This window comes from Leuciscus leuciscus (genome assembly GCF_965113295.1).
Source record: "Leuciscus leuciscus genome assembly, chromosome: 9".
In the NCBI taxonomy this organism is placed as follows: Eukaryota; Metazoa; Chordata; class Actinopteri; order Cypriniformes; family Leuciscidae; genus Leuciscus; species Leuciscus leuciscus.
Window position 1 is genome coordinate 6,642,706 of NC_138733.1, and position 26,623 is coordinate 6,669,328.

Consider the following 26,623-nt stretch of genomic DNA (forward strand, 5'->3'; position numbering starts at 1 on the left):
GCATCTTTTTCATTATCTAAATGTACAGGGTGGGCCATTTATATGGATACACCGCAACAACATGGGAATGGCTGGTGACACCAAAGTCCCGTTTGTGGCACACCAGTACATGTGAGGGGGCAAACTCCTCAAGATGGGTGGTGACCATGACATATACTAATGTGCCACAAACAGGACCTCAATATCACCAACCACTCCCATGCCACCACGGTGTATCCATATAAATGGCCCACCCTGTATATTAAAATCACCATCAAATAGTTCTTTATCTTCAGCCAGTACTAACTCTGATAGAAAGTCCGCAAATTCTTTGATAAAATCTTTATGGTGCCCTGGTGGCCTGTATACAGTAGCCAGCACAAATCTCAAACGTGATTTGTCATTTACACTATATATTTTTACATTAAGCACCAACACTTCAAAAGAAGTATATTTAAAACTAGATTTCTTAGTGATTTTGAAAATATTACTATACATTACAGCAACACCTCCCCCTTTGCCTTTCAGACGAGGTTGGACTCTTGTCATAGACAAATTATGACCACACCTCAGATTTTCATGGTGATATCTAAAGGTTAAATTGTTTACCCTATTCACGTGAGAAAAAGAATGATTAGGCGTATGAATAGGCTATATTTTGGTCTTTTTCGAAACTTTCCCCTAATGTGATTCTTCTGGGCTTTTATTTTTTCCTTACTCAGGACATATTGATGATACAAAATCATTTGAGTTTGCTTCTGTTGCAATTTGTTCAAGGTTACCCCCATTTTGGCTTAAAATGACAGGACTAAAAGGGACAGCATATGTATTATTATCATTAATAATGATAATAATATTCACTCACTTGTGCATGTGTATGTATGAACAAATGAACAAAATATGTTGGTTGGGTCAGGGTGACTAAACTACTGGAATACTTATAATGACTGTTTTCAATAGCAACGCATTATAACATCCATGTCTCGGATCACCATGGACGCAATCTCTGGTTTCATTCAAATGTGTCTTGCGTCTCAGTTTTTTATTATTTTGAGTAATTTAACGTTACATTTTTTAAAATAAATTCAATACTAATACTGTAAATGAAAATAAGGTAATAATACTGTAAATGCAAGTACAGTATACTGTAAGTGAAAATACAGTAAACATTTTACAGTAAATTACTGGCATCCAGCTGCCAGTAAGTTACTTTAAAATGTATTTGTTCATACAAGTATATGTTGTTTTAGCTAAAGGGATTACCTTTTTTGTATTTATTACTTTAGGGAACAGATCCAGTCTCTATATGATGATATCTAGGTGAAAGAGTCTCTATGTGATATGGGATTTATCTGACTTCAGTGACGTGAGACAGACGATGGTCGGTTTAGCCAGTCTGTATGCTTCCTGACCTGAGCCCCAGATTGTCATGTTTGAGCTCTAAGACTATGTGCCATATTACTAGAGAGAAGAGCAGCACCATCCCAGGAGGGATGAATACAATCTCTTCTCAACAGGTCAGTTCTGCCCCAAAAACTTTTCCAAATGTCTATGAACGAAGTGACGTCAAGAGTGACCAACTGAAAGGGAACACATTTAAAAGCACTATATATGAATGCATATATATTAGGTCTGGGGGAATTAATGCGTTAATCTTTGCGATTAATTTGAGAGGTTTAATGCGTTAAAAAAATAACGCAAATAACGCAGCACTTTTTTTTTGCCTCGTTTTAATGATTTCCTGTTGCGGCTGCTATTGAAAAGGCTGAAAATATGCCGTCCCGCCCCTCCGTGTTCGGCGATCAGGTTTCATTCTCGTGCAGCTTTCATGAGCGGGTCTTTTCCGCTCCGTGTGTGCGGCACGCTCACCGTTCCGTGTGTGTGTGTGTGTGTGTGTGTGTGTGTGTCGGCGCGCTGCTGAGCTCTCTGCAGTTCCGCTGCGTGTTCTGCTTTGTCGTTAACGGCCCAAACGCTCCAATCATGTACCGATCACGCACTGGAAAGCAAAGTCCACTCAAATAACGTGAAATTTCTCTGTAGTAGCTAGACTTCTGTTTGCTGAGCTGGTATAGTGATGCTGGGCAACAATGGTAAAATGACCTGCTCTGATCGCATGCTCTGGTAATAATAGCTTTGTAGGACTATATTTTATTTTGATAATTAGTAAAAAAAAAAAAAAAAAAAAAAAAATCTGTTAAATTATTTTCTGTTCCTTTTTTCCTGTTGTTTAATTTAATTAGGTGATTCTAAGGGCTCTTTCACACCTGAAAGTCCGCACCAAGGTCCGAACCAGAGTTCCTGTTTTGATACATTGTATACATTTGGTTAGTTTTGGTTTGGTTTCACATTGCAATTATGCGAGCGCACCAAAGAACTTTTCATGACGTACTTGCGTCCTGTCGTCATCATCTATATGGGCTGCATATTGACATTGATTGGTTTGTAAACGGACGTGCGTCTGACGTCAGCGTGTTGTCAATTCGGCAGGTAACTTTGACAAGATTGAATGACCAGACGCATATCGTTGCCACTATACTGTTATTAATACGGCATTACGACCTGCAGCACCAACTATACTCGAGGCTAGTTCAAATTCGCCAAATGAACGTCCTTGTTGTGCGAACATTTTATCATCGCCGGCAGGACGCGCAGGACAAGTGTGTGTGTGTGTGTGCGAATCAGCTGGAAGAAATGCGGTGGGCAGGACTGACAGATCTGCACATAAATATTCTTCTTCAGTTGTTTAGGCTACGCGGGAACCACCGGAACTTCCTGTAAATGGTCCGAAAGTCCGAACCATACAGAAAATGCTTTCACACTAGAAACGAACCAAACCTTTAAACAGTTTGATCCGGACCGAGACTACCTCTTTTCGTCTGACCAAATTTCGTCTGTTTGGTCCGGACCGTGGTCCGGGGGAGGTTTCACACCTGTAATTTTGATTCGGACAAAACTGAAAAGTCCGAAAGTCCGGACCAAACAAGGTAGGTGTGAAAGGGCCCTATTGATGATTACAAGCTTGGGGGAAATGCAATTAATTAGTTCTTTTTTTTTTTTAATCGATTCCCAGCCCTAATATATATACACTCACCTAAAGGATTATTAGGAACACCATACTAATACTGTGTTTGACACCCTTTCGCCTTCAGAACTGCCTTAATTCTACGTGGCATTGATTCAACAAGGTGCTGAAAGCATTCTTTAGAAATGTTGGCCCATATTGATAGGATAGCATCTTGCAGTTGATGGAGATTTGTGGGATGCACATCCAGGGCACGAAGCTCCCATTCCACCACATCCCAAAGATGCTCTATTGAGTTGAGATCTGGTGACTGTGGGGGCCATTTTAGTACAGTGAACTCATTGTCATGTTCAAGAAACCAATTTGAAATGATTTGAGCTTTGTGACATGGTGCATTATCCTGCTGGAAGTAGCCATCAGAGGATGGGTACATGGTGGTCATAAAGGGATGGACATGGTCAGAAACAATGCTCAGGTAGGCCGTGGCATTTAAACGATGCCCAATTGGCAATTGAAGCAACTGCCATGTGATTGGTTGATTAGATAATTGCATTAATGAGAAATTGAACAGGTGTTCCTAATAATCCTTTAGGTGAGTGTATATATATATATATATAAAAGCAAAGTTTAATATTACTTGTCAATTAATAAACTATTATAACTATATGAATATATTTCATGAATCAAAAGTAATTATAATTCTTATAACATAAATATAATAAATAATTAGCAGCAAAACATGGATAATTTTGTCTCTAAAGTTTGTTTCACACTATAAACTGCTTTGATTTGGAGTGAGAGATACAGGGGGAGTGGCTTTATTGTATCAGATACATGTCACTGCACTGATTGGTCCAGTTTTGGTCTGCGATCTCTAACCCAGAATAAAACGTACTCGATTACCTAACGTAACCTCGGTTCTCTCTAAAAGAGGGAACGAGTATTGCGTAAGTTGCTTATGCTACGGGTAAAGTAATCTTTTCTCGAGATATGAAGCCAAACATTATCCTTAATTTTGTATTTATTGTCAACGCAGTGCAGCAGCTAGCAGACCTAGAGCAAGCTATCTAACGCTCTCATTGGCTGCCCAGCGGCAACTGCAGCAGCCTACCACTGAGCCCTGCGTGACTGCGTGCCCTCGCGCCCTCACAGCCCGCCAAAATGGGGGTGGCTTAGCGTATAAAATGAAGGGCTCGGGGGCTGCTTACCTGGTTTTCATCGACTGAAGCGAGATCACCAAACAAAACGAAGAGCTGCTCCGAGCGCCTGAAGGCGGCGGAGCGCGTGACGTAAACTCTCAACGCCCTGACAGGGCAGAGGTCGTCACCATCGACCTCGCTACCGGATGCCGGTAAGGCCGATAAAGAAATGACCTGCGCTTCTGAAGGGAGTGCCAATCATCTTTGGGACATAACCATGTCTCGGTTTGAGAATGTCTTTAGAGTCATTAGGTCCGAACTCGAGACACGCGGCGTTAACAGATAACGCGTGTAAATCACCCACAAGTTTGACTGATGACAGGGCTATCAGAAAAACGGTTTTGAGCGAAAGGTATTTCAGATCTGCGGTCTTTAAAGGTTCAAAGGGATGCGCTTTCAGGGCCTCCAGGACCAAAGAAAGATCCCAAATAGGAACCGACGGGGGCCGCGGGGGATTCATCCTCCTGGCTAAGGAAGCGGATGATGAGCTCGTTCCTTCCTATTGACTGGCCGCGCGTCGACTCTGCGAACGCTGCAACAGCCGCAACATACGCTTTGAGTGTGGAGGGGGACCTGCCCATATCCAGCAGCTCTTGAAGGAAGCAAAGCACCCACGAGACCCCACAAGTTTGTGGGTCTAGATCTTTGTCGTCGCACCATTTAGTAAACACGGACCATTTAGACGCGTAGAGCCTTCTCGTAGAGGGAGCTCTACACTGCGTGATCGTGTTCACAACCCCTTCTGGCAAGGCAACGGGCATCCGTTGATTATCCATACATGCAGAGACCAGCGCTCTGGATGAGGATGCCAAATCGAGCCGCCGGCTTGAGTAAGGAGATCCCTTCTCACCGGAATCGCCCATGGGGCCAAGTCTGACAGCCGCATCAGCTCTGGGAACCAGATTTGGTTCTCCCATCGCGGGGCTATGAGGAGCACCGAGTGGCGCGCTTCCCTGACTCTCCTGATTACCTGTGGTAACAGTGGGATTGGAGGAAAAGCGTACAGCGGGCAGCTGGGCCAAGCTTGGGCCAGCACGTCCTCGTTCTTCGAAAAGAACCTTGGGCAATGAGCGTTGTCTTATGACGCAAATAGGTCGACTTTCGCTTTGCCGAAAAGGCGCCACAGCAGCTGGACTGTCTGAGGATGCAAGGACCATTCTCCCGGGGGAACGTTGTCCCTGGACAGTCTGTCTAAGCCGTCGTTCAGGTGGCCAGGCACATGCGCGGCTCTCAGCGAGCACAGAGAGTGCTGAGCCCAAACGAGGAGGCGTTCCGCCAGAGCACTGAGATTTCTGGATCTGACACAGCCCTGGCGGTTCACGTAGGCCACCACTGACATGTTGTCCATGCGGACCAGTACGTGGTGGCCCCGCAAATGTGGGAGGAAGTGCTTCAGTGTGTTCTCGACCGCTATCATCTCCAGACAGTTTATGTGAAGGCGTTTCTCCCGGTCTGACCACTGGCCAAAGACCGGCCCACCCTCGAAGAGGGCGCCCCAACCTAGGTTGGAGGCGTCTGTCGAGATAACCTTCCGGTACGAGACAGCTCCCATTGTCACTCCCAGCTGGTACCATTCGGCCGCTATCCAGGGCTCCAGAGCTGAAACGCAGTTCTCGTAAGAGAACCTGCTCCGGAGCAACTTAGCCGTGTAGCGTAAGTTACCATTGGTGATGAACACAACTAAAAACCAAATCCACTTTCTTGAGCCCAAAAAAGCCATTTTCCTCAAACTAATCTCGAACTTTACCTGTTAGCAAATGAAACCGGCTTTGTGCAACAGGCCACAGGACGTTTTTATTGTTTTACTAGAGACAAAGAACTGCCTTACACTGACAGCTAAATGACAAGTCAGAAAGTTACAACTCAAAAACAACTTCCACAAAACTAATGTCACAGATCTAAAGTTTATTTCACTATACGTTTGCTTTATCTGAATCTCATTTATTTTAATTAATGGATCTGTAGAAACCTTTTACTCCCAAATCACACATTATCAGTGAAATGGTCATTTTATTTGTTGTTATTGTACAGAGTTATTGTACAGATGTACATTATTGTACATTCATTTGTTTATGTAATAACAGGCTTTATGTAACTAAAACAAAAGTAAAAAAAAAACAAAAAAAAAACTGATCAAATTCAGGGAATTGTTTCATATATTAACAAATAACTGATTGTTGTTGGTTTTTTTACATTTCTTTACAGTCTCTTTTAATTTTGGTTTTTTTTTGAGTAAGCGTTCAATCAAAATAATTTTCAATAATTTTCTTGTTCTCCAACATATAACACACAGTTCTTGTAGCATTCCCAGCAACACTAGTTTATTAGTTAACCACACATTTACTTAATGTGACGGTAACACATTTAACAATAGCAGGGCATGAATAATCATGTACTAATACCTGCATTAATAGTTATTAATAGTTACTTCAACATGAACTTATGATTAGTGAAGATATGAACTAATCATGACCCAGTGAAGAGCGATCCTTAACTACGACAGGAGTCAATCATTCATGCATGAATAACAGCAGCTTTAATGTTAGTACTATTACTATCGATACTGTTCATCCGTACTAAACGTTAATTAATGCATTAACTATCAAACATGTACTAACATGTTTAAGTCTACTGTTATTCATGCATGAATCATTATGATTCCTGTCATAGTTAAGGATCGCTCTTCAGTGGTTCATATCTTCACTAACCATGAGTTCATGTTGAAGTAACCATTAATTCAGGAATTAGTACATGATTATTCATTCCTTGTTATTGTAAATTGTTACCTGTGAATCTAACAAAACATTTGCTCACTATGACACAGAACAGTGCTTTTTAATATGAGTCCCTAGATTACTTGATTGGGTGAAACTCTTCCCACACTGAGTACAGTAGTACGGCTTCTCTCCAGTATGAACTCGCTCGTGTGATTTCAGAGAATGAGAATGAGTGAAACTCTTGTCACAATATGAGCACTTGTAAGGTTTTTCTCCAGTATGAATTCTTTGATGACTTTTCAGATGGTCAGCTCTAGTGAATCTCTTCCCACAGTCCAAACACACATGATCTTTCACTTCATTGTGTGTTTTCTTGTGCTGTTTAAAACAGAACAGCCGAGAAAATCTCTTTCCACACTGAGTGCATGTATACGGTTTCTCTCCAGTGTGAATTCTCATGTGTGTCTTAAGGTCTCCTTTCTGTTTGAAACTCTTCTCACACTGAGTACAGTAGTACGGCTTCTCTCCAGTATGAACTCGCTCGTGTGATTTCAGAGATTCAAACCGAGTGAAACTCTTGTCACAATATGAGCACTTGTAAGGTTTTTCTCCAGTATGAATTATTTGGTGCTGTTTCAGAATGGCCACTTTAGAAAAGCTCTTCCCACAGTCACAACACACATGATCTCTCACTTCATTATGTGTTTTCTTGTGCTGTTTAAAACTGTACAGCCTTGAAAAACTCTTTCCACAGAGAGAACACACATAAGGCTTCTCATCTGAATGAACTTTCAGGTGATCTTTTAGATTTGATGATGAAATAAAATCTTTACCACACTGATCACAGTTAAATGGCTTTTCTCCAGAGTGAACGTGCAGATGATACTTGAGACCCGATTCACCAGTGAAACTCTTTCCACACTGAGTGCATGTATACGATTTCTCTCCAGTGTGAATTCTCATGTGTATTTTAAGGGTTCCTTTCTCTGTGAAACTCTTTCCACACTGAGTGCATGTATACAGTTTCTCTCCAGTGTGAATTATCATGTGTTTGTGAAGGTTTCCTTTCCGTGTGAAACTCTTTCCACACTGAGTGCATGTATACAGTTTCTCTCCAGTGTGAATTATCATGTGTATTTTAAGGTTTCCTTTCTGAGTGAAACTCTTTCCACACTGAGTGCAGGTGTGCGTCTTGGCTTTTGTTCTCTGAATTGTAAAGTTATGATGTTCCTCCTCCACTTCATTCAGTTCTTGTCTTTGCTCTTTCACTCTCACCTGGTCTAAAATACACATCAAGTTAGAATCAGTTCAAGTGAACCCTTATTTAATAGCAGAAAGCTACAGAGATCAGATCTTTCACTTTTTGTTCTGTCATTCACTTGTTAATATAGTAAAAACATGTTTGACAACTAGGGCTGTCGTGAAAAGGTTGAGGTATCCAAGGAAAGCGAAATATTTGTCATATCATCCTTTTAACGTTTAAGGGTATTTACCATGAATGGCATCAGTGTCATTACTGGTCAGCATCCACAGCGCGAGGAAGCCACGGGAAAAAAAAAATTTAATCAATGCCATTAGTCTCTATTACATCAGCTTCTGCGTTACCCATGCGACACATTGCTGGTTAGCTGAGCCTTGAAAAGTGGAGCTCAAAGTTAAAAAATAATTAATGCCTTGTTTCATTACTATCTTTTAATGAATCAGCGTTTTTGAACAGTTTAATGACTCACTCAAAGACAGTCCCGTTGCCGTAACAATGTAACTGAGTGACAGTCTTTCAAGACGCTGTTTAGTTTCGGTTACATTGGTTATTGAAAATGTACTTGTGTTTTTGTGCATGCTGACCACATCGTAACACTTATTTATATAGCAACAAATAAATATTTAAAAAAGAATACCGCATACCACGCTATTGAGCCACTCAAAATTACCACAAGGGAAAATCCTTTACTGCGACAGCCCTATTGACAACTGCTATAGATTATGATCATTTGGATGTATTACTCTAATTTATCATCCATATACTGCATATTAAAGCAGTCAACAATGAAGAATCAAGAATGGACACCAACCTATTTGTTCCTCAGTATCTTCATGTTTTATTCTGGATGGTTCTGGATCACTCATGTCTTCAATCTCCTCTTTAATAAACTCCATCTTTAACAGTCACACAGATTTCAGCTGCTACTCCTGGAGTTTGTCCTTCTCTTGTAGGATGATGGGAATATTCCCAGTATTTATTGGTGAATTGTTGTGGGAGGGGCTTCACTGCAGGTGTGAACTGTGATCACTGTGTTTTTATCCAATCTGCATTTAAAAAGTACAGGGCCATCATGTTAAACTGAGCAGCTCTTCGTCTCCAAAAGTTCCCCGTTTTCAGCTCATTCATTATGGTGATGTCTGAGATCTTCTGTAACATCATCACCTTTAACTTCAGTTCTTGTCTTTGCTCTCGCACCTCCATCTGGTCTGAAACATTAAAACATTTAGTTGTTAGAATGAGTTCAAGGAGGATAAATGTGAATTTTCAAGTGAACCCTGATTTAATAACAGAAAACAAGTGAGATCTGCTTATCAAATATTATATTGTTGATGTACCAAAGGTTAGTTTTGTAAGCCTCTTGTTAAAGGTTGCTGTAATTTATAGTATTATTTTAGAATTACTAAAAAGTCTAGTTTAAATTTTTTGAAGTGGTGGTGCTTAATGTAACAATATCTAGTGTAAATGATAAATCACGTTTAGGATTTGCGCTGGCTACAGGCCACCAGGGCACCATACAGACTCTATCAAAGAATTTTCTATCAGAGTTAGTACTGGCTGAAGATAAAGTCCTAATTGTAGGTGATTTTAATATACATGTAGATAACGAAAAATATGCACTGGGATTGGCATTTAAAGACATTCTTAACTCTATTGGAGTTAGACAACACGTGTCAGGACCTACTCATTGTCGTAATCATACTCTAGATCTAATATTATCACATGGATCCAATGTTGATGCCATTGAAATTCTGTAGCAGAGCGATGACATCTCAGATCATTATCTAGTCTCATGTAAACTTCATTTAGTCAAGGCATCAAAGCCGACTCCGTGTTACAAATATGTAAGACCTGTCTGACCGTATGTCACGTGACATATATTGTGCTTCACGAAAGAGGTTTTATGTATTAGTTCATTAATTTTAGGAGTGTTGCCACAAGTTGTACGTTTTTGTTTGACAGTCAGCGGAGGTAAGTTAAAGGTTGTATCAGTGATTTCAGGCCCCCCCCAAAAAATGTATCACATTCATCTAATCTTTCCTAACGATCCGCTAGCTGCCCGCCCCATAAGCATGCCGTTAAAAAACTGCGTCTCTGTAGGCAGCCTAGGCTCTGAGATCTGCACACAAAAACAATTGGTTTCACCAACCACTCAAAACCAAAACAAATAGTGTTCCAACCAATCACCGACAGGGGGTGGGTGTTGTGAGGTTTTGAGCCAGCTTCTTCTTCAGCTCCGACTTCGCGTGCAGCCGTGCACGAGCACAAAACCTCACAACACCCACCTCCTGTCGGTGATTGGTTGGAACACTATTTGTTTTGGTTTTGAATGGTTGGTGAAACCAATTGTTTTTGTGTGCAGATCTCAGAGCCTAGGCTGCCTACAGAGACGCAGTTTTTTGATGGCCTGCTTATGGGGCCGCATACAGAGACACCTTAAAAGCTGCTAGATCTGCTTATTTTTCAAACCTATTAGAAGAAAATAAACAAAACCCTAGATATTTATTTGAAACAGTGGCTAAACTAACAAAAAAATAAAGCTTCAAGCCCAGAAGTTTCAAAGCAGCACAGCAGTAATGACTTTATGAACTTCTTCACTTGTAAGATTGATAATATCAGGGACAAAATTATAACTATGCAACAGTCTACTACAGTTCGCATCAGGCAGTGCATTGTAGTCTCCGAGGAAAAATTTGATTCATTCATTGCTATAGGAGAGGAAGAATTTTGCAAACTCGTTAATTCATCTAAATCGACAACATGCATGTTAGACCCTATACCGACTAAGCTACTGAAAGAGATGCTTCCAGAGTTCATAGATCCTATTCTTAATATCATTAATTAATCTTTGTCTCTAGGATACGTACCAAAACCTTTTAAGCTGGCTATGATTAAAACGCTTGTTAAAAAAAAACACAACTTGATCCTACAGAATTAGTCAATTACAGGCCGATCTCGACACTATCGACCACAACATTCTTTTAAAGGGGTCATATAATGGTACATGCACTTTTACAAGTTGATTGTACTGAAATGTGTGTTGGCAGTGCCTGTACACAACCATCATAAAATGATAGAAATCCATCCAGTGTTTTTTTTTAAATCTTCTTATATCTTTCCCCCCCCATCTCAAATCAAGCTGTTCGATTTTGTGACTTCACAAAATCGACGCCCCTCCCATGATTGTTGATTGACAGGAGCGTTTCAACACAGACCTGCCCTTGCTCGTGAGCGAGCTGTCAATCATAGCCTGCGCGGACCGGCGCAGTCATTGTTGATAGCTTAAGCTCTGAGCAGAATGGCGTCTACGCGATTGTGGTGTTCTGTTCTTGGGTGTCATAACGAACACAGCAGTCATGTGGATGTTCCTAAATACGAACCGCTGAAGACGCAGTGGCTGAGTTTATCATTTAAAGACCCATGCACTTAAACGGTGTGCTGAAAACAGAGCTGTTTTTGACCAGGTAAAATTTGTGTTTTCTTACAATACTAATGAGAATTTTGAATTAAAGGACAAGTTCGGTATTTTACACTTAAAGCCCTGTTTTCAGATCGTTTCTGATGAAATACAATGGTTAAGATTGAAATTTGGACAAATGCTGCTGGCCCGAGAATTTTCGGTTTCTGTGGTTCATCAGAAACGATCTGAAAACAGGGCTTTAAGTGTAAAATACCGAACTTGTCCTTTAAAGTATATTACAAACTTTTAATTTAGACCCTAAAGAATCATATTAGCTTGTACAAAAATGGCATTATATGACCCCTTTAATTCACTCGAAAATGTTGTTGGCATTAATTGAATTACATTAGCATGGTTCAAATCATAGGCTACTTATCTGACAGTTATCAGTTTGTAGCTGTAAATAAAGAAATGTATCGATCAAAAGTTCAGTATGGTGTACCACAAGGCTCAGTACTAGGACCACTGCTGTTCACTCTGTACATACTACCCTTAGGAGAAATCATTAGGAAGCATGGCATTAGTTTTCACTGTTATGCCGACGATACTCAGCTCTATATTTCTTCACACCCTGATGAAACTTACCAATTCACAAAATCAACAGAATGCATAGCTGATATAAAAAACTGGATGACTAGCAATTTCCTATTACTTGATTCTGAAAAAAACTGAGATTCTAATTATTGGACAAAAAACTTCCTCACGTAATAACCTAGAATACTGTCTAACACTTGACTTCTCTGTCAAGTCTTCGTCGTCGGTTAGGAACCTGGGTGAGCTCTTTGATACCAATCTTTCATTTGAAAGTCACGCGTCTAGTATCTGTAAAACCGCTTTTAAAAAAAAAATGTTATCTTAAAAATATACCAAAATTACGTCATATGCTCTCAATGAAAAATGCAGAACAATTAGTTAATGCGTTCATGACCTCAAGGCTAGATTATTGTAATGCTATCATGTGTGATTGCCCTGCACGCTTAATAAACAAACTACAGCAAGTTCAAAACGCAGCAGCTCGAGTTCTTAACAGAACCAGGAAGTAGAGCTGCACGATTCTGGCTAAAATGAGAATCACGATTTTTTTGCTTGGAATAAAGATCACGATTCTCTCACAATTCTGAAAAGCTGTATTATTTTAAAGATAAGTCAAATTTAAATAAATGCAGTAAACAAAAAGAATGTAATAAAAAAAAAAAAATTAAAAAAGACAATTAAACATTGACAACATTCAAATATTATGCCAGGCTAGACCTATTAAATATTCTTAGCAAGAAACAAAACATTTTGGGGTATGGTGTTGCGTTGAATAGCGTTGCTTTTATAGAAGTTTGTTTCGTCTGGCCGCTCGTACTTTGTGATTAGGGGTGGGAATCTCTAGGCACCTCATGATTCGATTATGATTCAGAGGGTAACGATTATCGATGCATCTTTTTTTTTTTTTTTTTTTTTGACTACTTGCTACTTTTAAAGCAAAGTCTTTATGATGACCCATAAAAAATTTATTCCAATACTTCCTATATTAATTTTATTAATAAAACAAATGGAAGTGATTTGGCAAGTCAACTGTAAGGTTACATTTGCCAGCATATGTCCCAACATTGCAAAGAACCAACAGGAAAATAAATGTACTAGCAGCGTACTTGTGGGCGGCAGTGGCTCAGTGGTTCATGTAGATTGTCTACAAACCGGAAGGTTGGTGGTTCAATCCCCGGTTCCACCTGACCACGTGTCGAGGTGTCCTTGAGCAAGACACCTAACCCCAGCTGCTCCCGACGAGCTGGATCGCCTTGCATGGCTGACACCGCCGTCGGTGTGTGAATGAGTGAGTGAATGGGTGAATGTGAGGCAATATTGTAAAGCGCTTTGGTGGCCATTGGGTCTGTGAAAGCGCTATATAAATGCAGTCCATTTACCATTTAGTCCATTTACTTGTAGTAAATTATTACAAACTTCAGCATATTCTGAATCTCTAGCATTTAATACTATTAGACTTCTAATCTAATCAACATCCTCTTGTTATTTCCAATGAGCAATATAATCCTTCAGACAAAAAAAAACAAAAAACATTTTGCTGTAGCAAAATCACAAACAGTTTTCGTTCAAAAATACAGAATGATGTACCAGCAGCTCTCATACAAACATAATGCTTGTGGACTTGCGCATATTCTGAATAATTAGTTACATACAACGCCGCTTTTATACACAACTAAATAATAAAGAGTTCTGCGCCGAGTTCTGCGCCGAGCTGCCAGTGCGCGCCCTCAGACCCAGAAGAAAAGTGGCTCGGGCAACAGCGTGGATGAGGCCCACTGCCGCCAGCGAGCTGCTGGTGGGCCCGCACCCCAATCGGCGCGCACCCACTCTGCCATGCAGGATTCACGGCCAACCAGGCAGACAAAGCCTATGCTTCTGCAGGGGCAGCTTCTGCTCTTCACGCCATGGCAATACTCCAGGTGTTCCAGGCAAAACTGCTTCAATCCCTCGACGGCAGCGCAGCTGATGCTGACGTCATCAGGGATCTGCGCTCAGCAACTGATCTCGCGTTGATGGCTACTAAGCGCTCTGCACCTCGCCGGGCTCAAGGACCGGCTAGACAGCCCGCCGTGGCGCCCCGCCCAAACCGGACGCTCGTTTCGGCCGAAACAAGCAGTGGTCAGGGCCTGGAAGGAAACGTCAGGGTCAGAAGAGGAGCCTGCGCCGCGAGAGACAGCGCGCCATCCTCTGCTACCAAGCCATCTTCCTGATGGACCAATAAAGAGGAAGAGAGAGTGCACTGAGGCCCCGCCCCCAAGCGCCATGTTCAAATGCATCATGTCTCCCATGTTCCTACAGGCGACGATTGCTATGTGTGTTAAATGCTGTTTCTGTGAGTTCCACAACTGTATCCATTAACAGTCATTTCCACCTGTGGCTAAATCCTCTTGCACCCAACACTGTGTCACTCGCCCTGTCTCAGAGCAGCGCAGAGCCACAACCCATGATTATAATGGCCTCTCGAGGGCGCGAGAGTGCCAACATCACACAATGCCCACGCGAGCCGCCCTCCCGCCAGTGCTTCTAGCCTCGTGTGGACGGGGCTCCAGTAAAAACACGCCATCTGTGGCTACGGTGACCTTTGAGCTAACGCGTCCGCTGTGTCACTTTCTGGACGCGTGGAGGGCTATCCCGAGCGTTTCACCGTGAATACTGGGAATAATTCAGCACGGATGAAGTGGGGAGTTTTCACAAAATAGTGCCAGGACATTGGTATTGATGGTATTGATTGCACTTTCTACAGCTCAGAAAGGATTGCGGGAGTTTGCCAGCCACGCTGAAGGTGAATGTGGCCGCTATTGCTGCTTTTTGTTCCCCGGTGGCAATCGATCGATAAGCACGCTCTGGTAATCAGTTTTCTCAGGGGAGCGAGGAGTTTGTGTCCTTCACGGCCGCCCTTCTTGCTCGGCGAAGCGTATTAGAGGCTTACACGCGTTTTCGGTGAACGATGATTGCATCTGTTTTGAACCTGGCGACTGTAATTTCACTCTCCGGCCGAGACCACGTTACGTTCCGAAGTCACTCAATACACCATTTAGAGCACAGGTTGTTTTCCCTGCCCGCCTTATCTGCTGAGCCGTCAGCCTCGTGTGACGATGATGCTCAAGTGCTGTTTGCACTGTTAGGGTTTGCGGATGTATGTGGATCACTCGGCCGCCTTTCGTCAGTCGGACCAGCTGTTTGTGTGCTTTGGTGGATGTAATAAGGGACATGTTTCAAAACAGAGGCTCTCACTGGATTGTGGACGCTATTGCATTGGCTTACGAATGCCAGGGGAAGGACTGTCCCCTCAACACCAGAGCTCATTCTACGAGGGCAATTGCTTCCTCTTGGGCCTGGTCTAGAGGTATGTCTATCCAGGATTTATGTCTTGCTGCTGGCTGGTCTTCTCAGAACACATTCGCCAGGTTTTACAAGCTGGATGTACCCTCTGTAGCGTCACATGTACTTTCGGTGAGTTAAGTTTTATTCATGTGTTGTGAACTGTTATAACCAGCTATACAGTAGTTACCATGGCTGCTAACTAGGGTTGTGCCGATAGACGATAGTATCGTGTATCGACGATAGTCAGAGATATCGCTGATGGCAGATGGCTTTGACGATATCAGTACGATAATTGGCTTATTTGACCATTAATGTATTAAATTATTATTATTATTATTATTATTATTATTATAAAGTTAGTATTGTTATTAAATTAATATTAGGAACTTCAATTAATTTGCATTGCCTAAATTCATAACGACATCACCACAGCGTGCACTGATGTTGTGACAACACCGACACGCGCAACGCTTGCGACAACACCGCCACGCGCGTATAAGGACTACTCTAAGAAAAGGTTTTTAAAACAGACTAAAAAACTATATCCCACATCAAAATTGAATTGCAAGGTGATCAATCAAAAATTGTCAAGAGTGCTTGTTTTAACAGACGCATCATTTAGATCCAAGATGAAAACGGCATCGTTGTTTGTCAGTATTTTGTTTCCATAGCACATTACTTAACAAAATATATGTATAATAACACAAAACAATACAATTACAAAATATTAATAATAATAATAATAATATCACTAAAATGATATAGGTCTAATAACAATCGTCTTTAGTTCACGAACGCAGCACAACTGTGCCATATGTGAAAATCAAAAGCAGCTTCAAACACTTGTTTAACAAGAAATATTCTTCTAATTTTTTCACTGTCATTAATGTAGGTCCACAAGAGAAATATTAAGCCGATAAACTAAGATAGTTGCTATACCGTTATAACTTATATCCACGACGTCGTCTCTGAGAGAATGCGGCGTTAATGCAGCGACAGATACCGAAAGCTCAGCCCGTTTCTGCTTTCACTTTCATGGAATGAGTGCGTTTACATGCACGTTCTTAACCCGATTACGCTGAATAAACTGACAGTGCATGTGGTCATGTAAACGCATTAACTCGTTTTCCTTTATCAGAGTCAAGTCATAAGCTTAAGTATAAACCGATCGACTTTTACCGATTTTTGCCCCTTACTCTGGTTTCTCATGGCATTTAAAACACATTAACCGTGTTCTTTGGGCTTATTGAAGTACGCATATGTGAAGTGCATCCAGACAGAGAGAGGGCTGGTAGGAAGACATATATCGCAAACTCCGACTCTTTCTCCGTAAATTTCAGATACAAAAATGATTTGGATCTTTTTTTTACCTCACTATACCGGGAAATAACCTGATTTAGCCTATTAATAAACAATCCACCTTTACTAGCAAAATAGAAAAAGATTCTCATATATAAAACGAAGTAATAAAACAAGCAAATTAATGAGTAAATAAGCAAGTTAATAATCAAATAAGTAAGCCCCCCTCACGATAATATCGTGTATCGCCGATCTCACAGGCCAACGATAGGACGATATGAAAATGGAGCATATCGCCCAACACTACTGCTAACTCTGTGTTATGGTTTATAAGGTTTATGCAGTTGTCACCGCAATGCCGTCGACTCTGTGTTTAACTCTCGTGCTTGAGTGTTTATTGTGATGTGTCTGCCCTATTCAGTGCAGCCTTCACTTTCATTGCATTAAGATATGCAAATTTTGTTAGAGGCGGAGCAGATGTCTCATTGGTCTAGTTCCACCTATCAGATGCGAGTACTCTTAGTGACGCGGCTATTGGCTAGAACTGTCTTGCTTATGTGTGGGTGTGATTGACCCTGTTCAGGGCTTATCTTCACTGCTCTCACGGCGGGATTTAATACAGTTCCCATATACGTCATAGCTGACGTAATGTTGAGTTACCGCCTTGAAAGGGAACGTCTCCGGTTACTATCGTAACCTCGGTTCCCTGAGAGGCAGGAACGAGACATTACGTTAGCCGCCGTGCTCGCTGTTTGTTCAGCTGTGCTAGCGTTCAGTCGTGATTCTGACGTAATTTTCGCGTCCATGCATTTTATACTGACCGCTGACCTGTCAGTATTTGCATGCTTCGCGTCAATTGGCCAGCTGTGCCCTGCTGGCATTAGCCCATAAGATTTCAGCGAAAGTGGAGAAGGGAGGAGTTCCCATATACGTCATAGCTGACGTAATGTCTCGTTACCGCCTCTCAGGGAACCGAGGTTACGATAGTAACCGGAGACGTTTTCGGTTCTTCTTCCGCGATTAAAATTGTTGGAATGTGTAAATTGGCAAGTCAATACACGTCCAAATTATGAACTTTCAGTCTATGATGGTTAAATTTACCAGTCAATCCACGAATCAGAAAGAAATGCAGGATTAAGATCGCGTGGGGGGTTGAATCGAGATCGCGATCTTTTAAAGGGATACTTCAGGAATTTGCATTAAGCTTTGTATTAGTAGAAAACCTGTAGTATTTTCGAATTACCGTGCTTTCCACCCTCATATCCCCCTGAGATGAGAGATTTATGTATTTTTTGTCTGGAAAAAATCCTCCGATGACGCAAAAATCGTCATTTTGCGTCATCGGAGGATTTTCTGGCCAGAGGCTAAAGACTACAGCCAGTAGTAGGGGCTGTCCCGCATGTTTTCATCCCGCCCATAGGAAATGGGATCTCACTCACAGAATGTACACATAGTTTCAACCGTCTTTCTTTGGAAGCTAAGCTAGAAGGCTCTTGTTCTGTGGAGAAAGCTGAGTAGTAGGAGAAAGCTGAGTAGGGGTTACCATCCTCTTTTTGTCCAGCCGTCGAGATCGTCCAAAATGTCCGGGATTCGGCTTTTGCTTTCTGAGGTCGCCATTCATTGTTTACATGCACACCTTTTGTTTCAATCTAACTGAACTCATTCCGATTGGTGAATCTGAATGTAGTGTTTACATGAACGTTAAACAAGTGATCGGTTGATGTGCGTTTTGACATTGCTAAGAAAATTCCCGCTCCTCCGTGAGAGATACGGGACGGTGCGTCTGAGACTCACACGCTCATCAGTAATCACGCCACCGGCCTCGCGCCGCTCGCCACAGTAAACATAATGAATGGCGACTGTAGAACACAAAAGCCGAATCCCGGACATTTTGGGCGATCTCGATATCCCGGACAAACTCGTCACGGAGACTCACTAGTTGCCTAACCTTGTTGTTTTCAACTGCGCTCTCTAACCGGGAGGCGTGGCTTGGGAATGGCCTCATAGAGCAGCGAAGCAAGTGCATTCTGGGAGTTGTTGTCTTTCATCCACATAAGCCAAAAATAAATTTTCTGGCTTTTCTCAGTCTAGAAAGCCCCAAATTCAAAAATGTCTTCACATTTCTTCTACATAAATGACCTATTTTAAACACATTCATCTTTCCAGAGGTGAAGTATCCCTTTAACGATTAACGACGTGCCACACAACACCTGTGCCACACACCACCTACCAGGAAGTATGATCATTAGTGCTGGGTAAAAAATATTGATTTCTCGATTTTAATCGGTTCTCATTTTTACGAAACGATATCGATTCTTAAATCCCAAGAATCGATTAGTCATCCTTCAGTTGATGAATGAATGGAACATTGTTGCGCGCATCCCATCCAATAAATTGCAATAATCTTTGTGCTTTGTTATTATTGATATGAAACAAAGTCTCAGATTTCAAATTACGTCCATTATCTTATGAAATTCAAAAACATAATTACCGTTTTGGCGCTGTGGCGTGAGATCGCCCTGGTGCAGCTCAGCTTAAAGGGGACCTATTATGCAAAATTCACTTTTGCATGCTGTTTGGACATAAATGTGTGTTGGCAGTGTGTGTACACAACCACTGTCTCCCAAGCGTTGTAGGTGTTGTGTGGCTGGATGTATTAATCCACATAGCTCTCTCTATTTACAGATTTCTATTTACGAAATCTGAGGCAGCCGCTGAAGACGAGGTGGAATTATTTTGTTTTCAAAGAAAATGCTCTCTTAACTCTACCGAAATTCGTTTATGTACTTACGCACTTCTTATACTGTATATTCAGCTTTTACGGTGATTTTCTGGATTAAAACTGACGCTTCATCTTTTGTGTGATGTACAATAAACTTTACTAAACTCATCAGTATATTTTTGATCATCATTCGGACCTGGTCCGAAACAGCAGACTTGTAGGCTATTAATAGTGGATACATACAAGCAGATGACAAATACGTTAACCGTAATTAAACTAAACTATACCTGTTCCATCTCTGTAGGTGACTCTGTAGGCATTATTGTCCGACTCCCATTCGAAATGAACACCATTACTGAGAGTTTCTGATATTATCATCATTCCGTGAGATGAAATTGTCCTGAGAGACTGAGCGCGAGCTCATGAAGCTCCGCCCCCTGGGCCCTGCAGCAGCAGCTTATTTGCATTTAAAGGGCACACACTAAAACAGCGCGTTTTTCTGAGCCCCAAAAAGTGACAATTTAAACATGCTGTAAAAAATGATCTGTTGGGTATTTTGAGCTAAAACTTCACATACACACTCTGGGGACATCAGAGACTTATTTTACATCTTGTGAAAAGGGGCATAATAGGTCCCCTTTAAGAGAAGCGGTGCGGAGCACACATGACCTTCTCTTCCGCCTTAATAATACCAGTTACAGCGTGAAATAAACATGAATGAGCATCTGAAAGTGTGTTAAAATATAGAGTACAACTTATCGAAGTCCATATCATGTCACATGGAATTGCTCAATCAGTGTTTCAACCGTGGAAAGACGATAGTAAACAATGTCATGTAACGTCACATTTACCTCAGAAAAAACATATCCAGTGACCATAAACTCATTAGTCAGCTAGAAAAATTTACTCTAGAGAGGAGCATTTTGTATGCACCATATTACATATTCATTATAATTTTTTATGTTCTTCAATATTTAATGCATGTTTGAATAAATCTGGAAAGTTTTTTATGACAGCCACCATTTAAATTTTGAAGCACATATTCAAACGCGCACACCTTTGGACTGAACACATAATGCGCATGTGCGCGACTAGGACTGTCGCGGTGAAGGATTTTCCCCTGCAGTAATTTTGAGTGGCTCAATAGCGTGATATGCGGTTTTACCGCATTTATTAATTTTTTTTTTTTTTTTTTGCTATATAAATAAGTGTCACGATGTGGTCAGCAGGCACAAAAACAAGTACATTTTCAGTAACCAATAAACCGAAACTAAACAGCGTCTCTCCGCATTGAAAGGCTGTCACTCAGCGCGCAGTTGTTACAGCAACGGACTGTCTTTGAGTGAGTCATTATAACCGTTTATTCGACAACACGTTCAAAAACACTGATTGATTCATTAAAAGATAGTAATGAAACAAGGTTAATTATTTTTAACTTTGAGCTCCACTTTTCAAGGCTCAGCTGACCAGCAATGCCGTCGCATGGGTAACGCGAAGCTTCTCTTAATAGAGACAAATGGCATTGATTCAATGCGTGACTCACTGAGTTTTGTTTCCCACGACCGCGAGTTCCTCGCACTGTGGATGCTGACCAGCGCTGTCGCTGATGCCATTCATGGTAAATACCCTTTATTTTAAACGTTAAAAGGATGACAGGACAAATATTTAACTTTCCTTGGACACGGCAACCTTTTCACGAATATGACTTGACCTCAAAGACAGACGCAGGTAATCACACGCGCTCAGTCGATCGCTCTCATTCACTGTCTGTTTGGCTTAAGTGCAAATCCACGAAGCCCCTGTACAAATCACCATGATAAAACCATGATCGCCGCGTCTTATTATCATTATTAACTTATTTAACTTTCAAACATTCAATACACATGCACGAAGTTCAAAACAAGAAGGGTATAGCCTTATGAATAAATAAAACACGCGAATATCGCGGTTGCTGCGGTTACTTAAATTCCTCTGCGGTTGGCTTGTCAGTAGCGCGGTACTGCGATATTGCGGTTATCGCGACAGCCCTATGCGCGACGATGCCGACGTCTGCGTTTTCGCGGGTTTCGCGTTTTGAGGTTTGCACGGAGATAACGGATAATCGGTTGCACCTTCGAACCTATTTCAGGGAGTGCGTTCTCGAGACACCAGGCACTGTTTTGTGCGGATGGGCGGCCCCTAAGTTAATAACTAATGATCGTTGCAATGGAAGTGAATCAAACAATCTAAACTAACATTAGCTGGACAATAACTTTCCAAGAGCTGTTGTAAAGCATAAACAATCTGTTACGGTAATGTCCAATAATCACTGTAAAGCTGCTTTGAAACAATATATATTGTTAAAAGTGCTATATAAATGAAGGTGACTTGACTTTCTCTTATTTCTCAGCTTGAATGAAGAATTCAGAAAGAAGTCAGAAAGCCCTTCCTGCATTGACAATTTTTTGGCAGCCGCCAAAGCATATTTTTGTCCCGCCAAAGCCTTGTTTGACCGGTGAGTGATGTAGATGACTGCTGCGCTTGATTAACAGAGAAAGCCCCGGTCGAGCACGCACTCTCACCGTCTTAAAACTGTCTTGCTCTCTCACTCTCCCTCCCTCGCGCATATTAATGATTTGAGTTGACTGAATATCTTTGAAAATTGACACGATGGTAAAAGGTCGGAAGACCGAAGTTTAACGTGAAGCATTCTGAGTTTTGTTTTTTTCCTTAAGTATCATTTCGGCTACGAGCACGTTTCTGAGCCAAATGAAGAATAAGATGTGTTCTGGTGACTGGCGTGTTTATTGAACCAATCAGATAAGAGCAAATTGAGAGTCATCGAGAAGCTCATTCGAAGAAGGTGGACCCGCCCTCCTCTTCGCGCTTGCAAAACTCAATGAGTGAGAGAATCGTGCAAAATCTGGAAGCGCATGTAAAAGAAAGACGCAACTGTACAAATCGGGTTATTTCGGTAACTTTTTTGCCCCATGCACACAAGTCATTTAGACATTTGCAACAGTTTATTTATTTTTTTAACAAAATTTGATTTTACACAATTAATCTGTTTTGCAGTTCCTGACTTTTCCTGTGTTGCTTTCAGTTGCAAATTGCTGTTCACAGGCTTGCGATACTTTTGGCCTTATTTGTGTGCAAAAACCGTACCAAAAGTGTAAGCGCGGGAAAAATGGAAATATTTACTTGGTGTTAGCATGAAGCTGCAGTTTCACAATACATGAATTACACTTACGAACAGTAAAATGCTGCAAATATTTTTTTTTCTTACACTTGAAAGGCGATTTACACCTTTACAAATCTTCTCTTGCGCATGCAAATTTAATTTACACTTGCAATCTTATGTACAGTTCCACTAATCTTACCCTGCGCATGCAATTCTTTATGACATCCTTTTACCTTCATATTAAACCATTCAAACCAAGACAAATTGAGCTGTGATAAACACACACTCACGACGCATAGAATCGAGTTCTCTTTCGACTTTAAGTTGAACAAACACCAATCACCAAATTTGTCACCAATGTTAGGCTAATCAAACAACAAAAAAGAAAGAGAAAATGACTTTTGCTGCTTTAACAAAGATAATTAATTAAATTAATTATGTTTAATTTATACAGTAAAGACTATATAGTGTTATTTACATTTGATTATTCAATGTCTGACTCTGTACCCGAATATGGTTAGATTTACCTGAAAATTGTTTTCATCTATTTCTTTGTATTGTATTTATCTATGCTTGTAATTTGTTTATTACTTTCTATGCAGATTTACTTAATTAAAAAAATCAGCCCAGTCATTCTAGACTGATTCATTCTTTCCAAATATTCAAGTCATCTGGTGAAATTGTTTTCATATCGCAATGCTATCACAGAAAGATAAAATAACGCAATGCAATTTTTTCGCAATATCGTGCAGCCCAAGAGACAATCAACACACACACTTCTTCAGATTCACTGTCTTTCAGCTGAAGGATGCATGAGAAAAGACATGTTGATTACCGTCCTCCCTAACAGTAACTGCAATTCAACCGATCTAATACACAGGAAACAGATATTGCTATAAAAATATATTAACATAAAAATTAAAGCTAAACCCATTTAAACGAAATTTCCACAGACTCAATCCACCAAAATTATATGTGGAGTTGTTGTTTTTTTGTGTGTGTTTTTTTTACTCGCGTTAATGAAAGTCCAAAAATACATCAAACTGTTGATAGAAAAACGCATACATAACCTTATTCCGGTTTTATGACAATATCCATAATATAAACTCAAAACTTCACTTAATTGTAACGAGGCTTCATCAAAGTGAGGATCCATTTGCAGCTTTATTGTGATCTTGGTTCGTACAATCAGGGTCAATCACCAGCAAACACAACAGTAGAGACAAAGCAACTCGTAATCCGAAAACAGGCATAAGGTCAGGCAGCAAACTTACATAAATCAGTCCACAATAGAACACAGTCCAGGACAGGCAGCAAAGAATCACGAAGAGAATAAACAGTCCAAGAGTAATCCACGGGAAGACAAAAACACAGGCAGAAACGCTCAGAGATGTTCACCAGGGCAAAAGAAAACTTCAACGAGGAACAATTTCTTCTGTGTTTTTTTATTGGCAGTTTGCAAACAAAGTGCATTACCGCCATCTTCTGGATTGAGGTGTGAACTCATTGGTATGCCATTTTATATGTTACTATACTAAAAATAAATAAAATAAAATTGAAATAAAATAATAAAACCTAAATTCTGAGTTTCTTTCATAAAGATCATAACATCCTGAATTATAGATTGTGTGCCAGGCAAACTCAATAGGTTTTTTTAAACTCACTCAATTTTCTGTTTCCCTCTCTAGTTCTTTCCTTTTTTCAGAGTACTTTCTACACATCAAGAGTAAATGTTTTACATTTCCCACTTCTCCACAATGAATGCATAATCCAGTCTGGTGTTTTCCTATTAACTTAAGGCAGCATTTAATCTTGTGTGCCCTATTCTCAACCTTGTAAGCATAGTTTCCTCCTGTCGTCTTAGACTGGGGCCGGCTGCACCAGCTGTGCGTATAACTTAGCCTAGTTTTGACGTAAATGGACACTAAGTTACGACTTACGCACTTCTAAATATTTTTAGTTGAAGCGTAACTCTACGTATAAACTAAATATTTACGGCAGCCTCCGATCAGGAGTAACGGATGGAATAAAATATCAGACAGACTGAACTGCATCAGTAAGCTCTTCTTTTACCTGACAGACTTCAGTTCTTTAGACATAAATGATTATGCTGACATTTACACTCGCTTACATTTTAAGAGAGAGAACATTATGTGAAAAGATTACTTTGTTAGCGGCTATCTTTAACACGAACCCGTCCTAAACAGCGCGCAGCTGTGTGCATCGGTCCATGTTGTGCATGTCAAATATCAATCATAATCAATAAACGTAATTTCTTGTTTTTTGTATCAATATTTATTTGTTGATCTTCATTCATTTCATTTCAAATACAGTTTCTGAATGTTATTTACATATAAAAACACTTATGCTATTCATTAACTTATTTTTACCGTTAGTAACGTGAGGCAAAAGAATGAAGGATAAACTGAAATTCACAGCATTTCAACACAACATCTGCTCACGTATTTGAAGGCTGCTATTGGATCATCGAGGTTAAACGTCATATTATGCGACTACGCATTACTTTACGGAGAGCTTACGACCTACTAGCTACGTTCTGCCCAGGGGGGTAATCGAGCTCTCGATTTCCGTACCACCCCCGGCGGCCGCCATTGGCTAACAAGCCTTCACCTGCTGTTAGCATCCCATTGACTCCCATTCATTTTGGCATCACTTTGACAGCGAATAACTTTACATCTGAGGCGTTTAAAGACTCCATTTGTCCATTATTTATTTCTAAAGAAACACGACAATGTATAAAATGCTCCATTATCTTGTATCTTACGTTATGGCCACGTAGAAGCAGTTTTTGTAAAAACAGACTAACGATTGCGTCATAACCACGCGACTCTCTGGAAATTACCGTATAGACAGGAGGAGAAGCTCGCAGTCAATCGGGGGGACGTGGAGGCATAAAGTCCGATAAAGTCAAGGGAGAAGCCCATAGAGAGTCATAAAGTTGCTCCTGCTCCTAGCTCATGGACAGCTCCTACTCACGCTCTCCGTCTCTGCAAGTTTTGGAAGGGAATGATTCAGATTTCTCTTGGCACAGCTCCTAGAAGACTTACAACTGTCAGACAGGCTGCTCACGTCGTCAAGCTCAGTTTTAGTCTGCGCAGTTCGCTCGGCAATCAGGAAATTAGTGCTTCTAATTTGCTTCACTTTTCTCCGTTGAAACCTATGGGGTTGCTGTGTCCAGTTTATATACTGTCTATGGTTCTGCCTTACGAACAAATGGTGCAACAGAATAAAGTTCAGAGTTAGTTACAAACTAGCTAGTAGTTACTAAGCCTCTAGTGTGGACTTTACGTTCCAATTTAAGAAAGAAACTTACGAACAGCTGGTGCAACCCTACCCTGTTATTTTTAATCACTTTCTGCCAGGACTTTTATGTGCTTTTCCCAAATAACGGAAGTGACATTGATGTGCGGGTTAGCAGTAGCATGAGCCGTCAGGCAAGTGTTATTTAAATAAACTCCTGATGTACTTAAAAACTTTCCAATGCCTCGTTTTATGAGTACAGAACCTATTTGTACTACTGTAGAAGTTTGGTACCATTCTGGGCATTATTAGTGGGGTAATTTACGAGATACAACCATGGATCCATTAGCGCCTGCACTAAGCCATCCGGTTGATTTCTCTAAATAAGCTCGAACTTTAATAATGTTCAACCAGGGGCAGGTCCATAGCTAGAGGATTCGGGGTAGAGGATGGATACCCGACCCGAGCCGTGTTCGGACAGATATTTACGTTCGGGTTCGGTCACATCAGCGCGATAAGGTAATAAACAGTTTATTATGTAGGTATAGCCAATGTGCCTGATGCTTTCACTTGATGCAAACGTTCGTTTTTGTGATTAAAATACATGTAAAATATTACCATAACATCCGTCTCCCTGTGTGCGGAAATTTGTTTATGTAGCCGTGACAACGAAACACGTGCATGT

At 40.9% G+C, this 26,623-nt stretch overlaps 3 protein-coding genes across 6 annotated transcripts in view; all 3 read right to left on the minus strand.

Annotated features, from left to right (window-relative positions):
- LOC309506318 (uncharacterized protein) overlaps window positions 1-24,237 on the minus strand; it is a 259,358-nt gene extending 235,121 nt beyond the window's left edge. For 2 of the 4 annotated variants that reach the window (XR_014208698.1, XR_014208701.1), the window contains exon 1: window positions 23,952-24,237. Coding sequence is in view for 1 of the 4 variants with exons in the window: in XM_082180144.1 (XP_082036270.1) it covers window positions 7,014-8,210 (1,197 nt within the window). In the remaining 3 variants the exon portion in view is untranslated. Of the gene's footprint in view, window positions 1-6,088; window positions 9,225-9,342; window positions 9,387-23,951 lie in introns of those variants that run through there. The other 2 variants (XR_014208700.1, XM_082180144.1) reach the window with 2 other exon arrangements.
- The window catches only part of LOC309506336 (uncharacterized protein), a 253,365-nt gene that overhangs the window by 158,017 nt on the left and 68,725 nt on the right, over window positions 1-26,623 (minus strand). The gene's annotated exons all lie outside the window — the stretch shown is intronic.
- The window catches only part of LOC309506303 (uncharacterized protein), a 109,620-nt gene that overhangs the window by 30,191 nt on the left and 52,806 nt on the right, over window positions 1-26,623 (minus strand). The gene's annotated exons all lie outside the window — the stretch shown is intronic.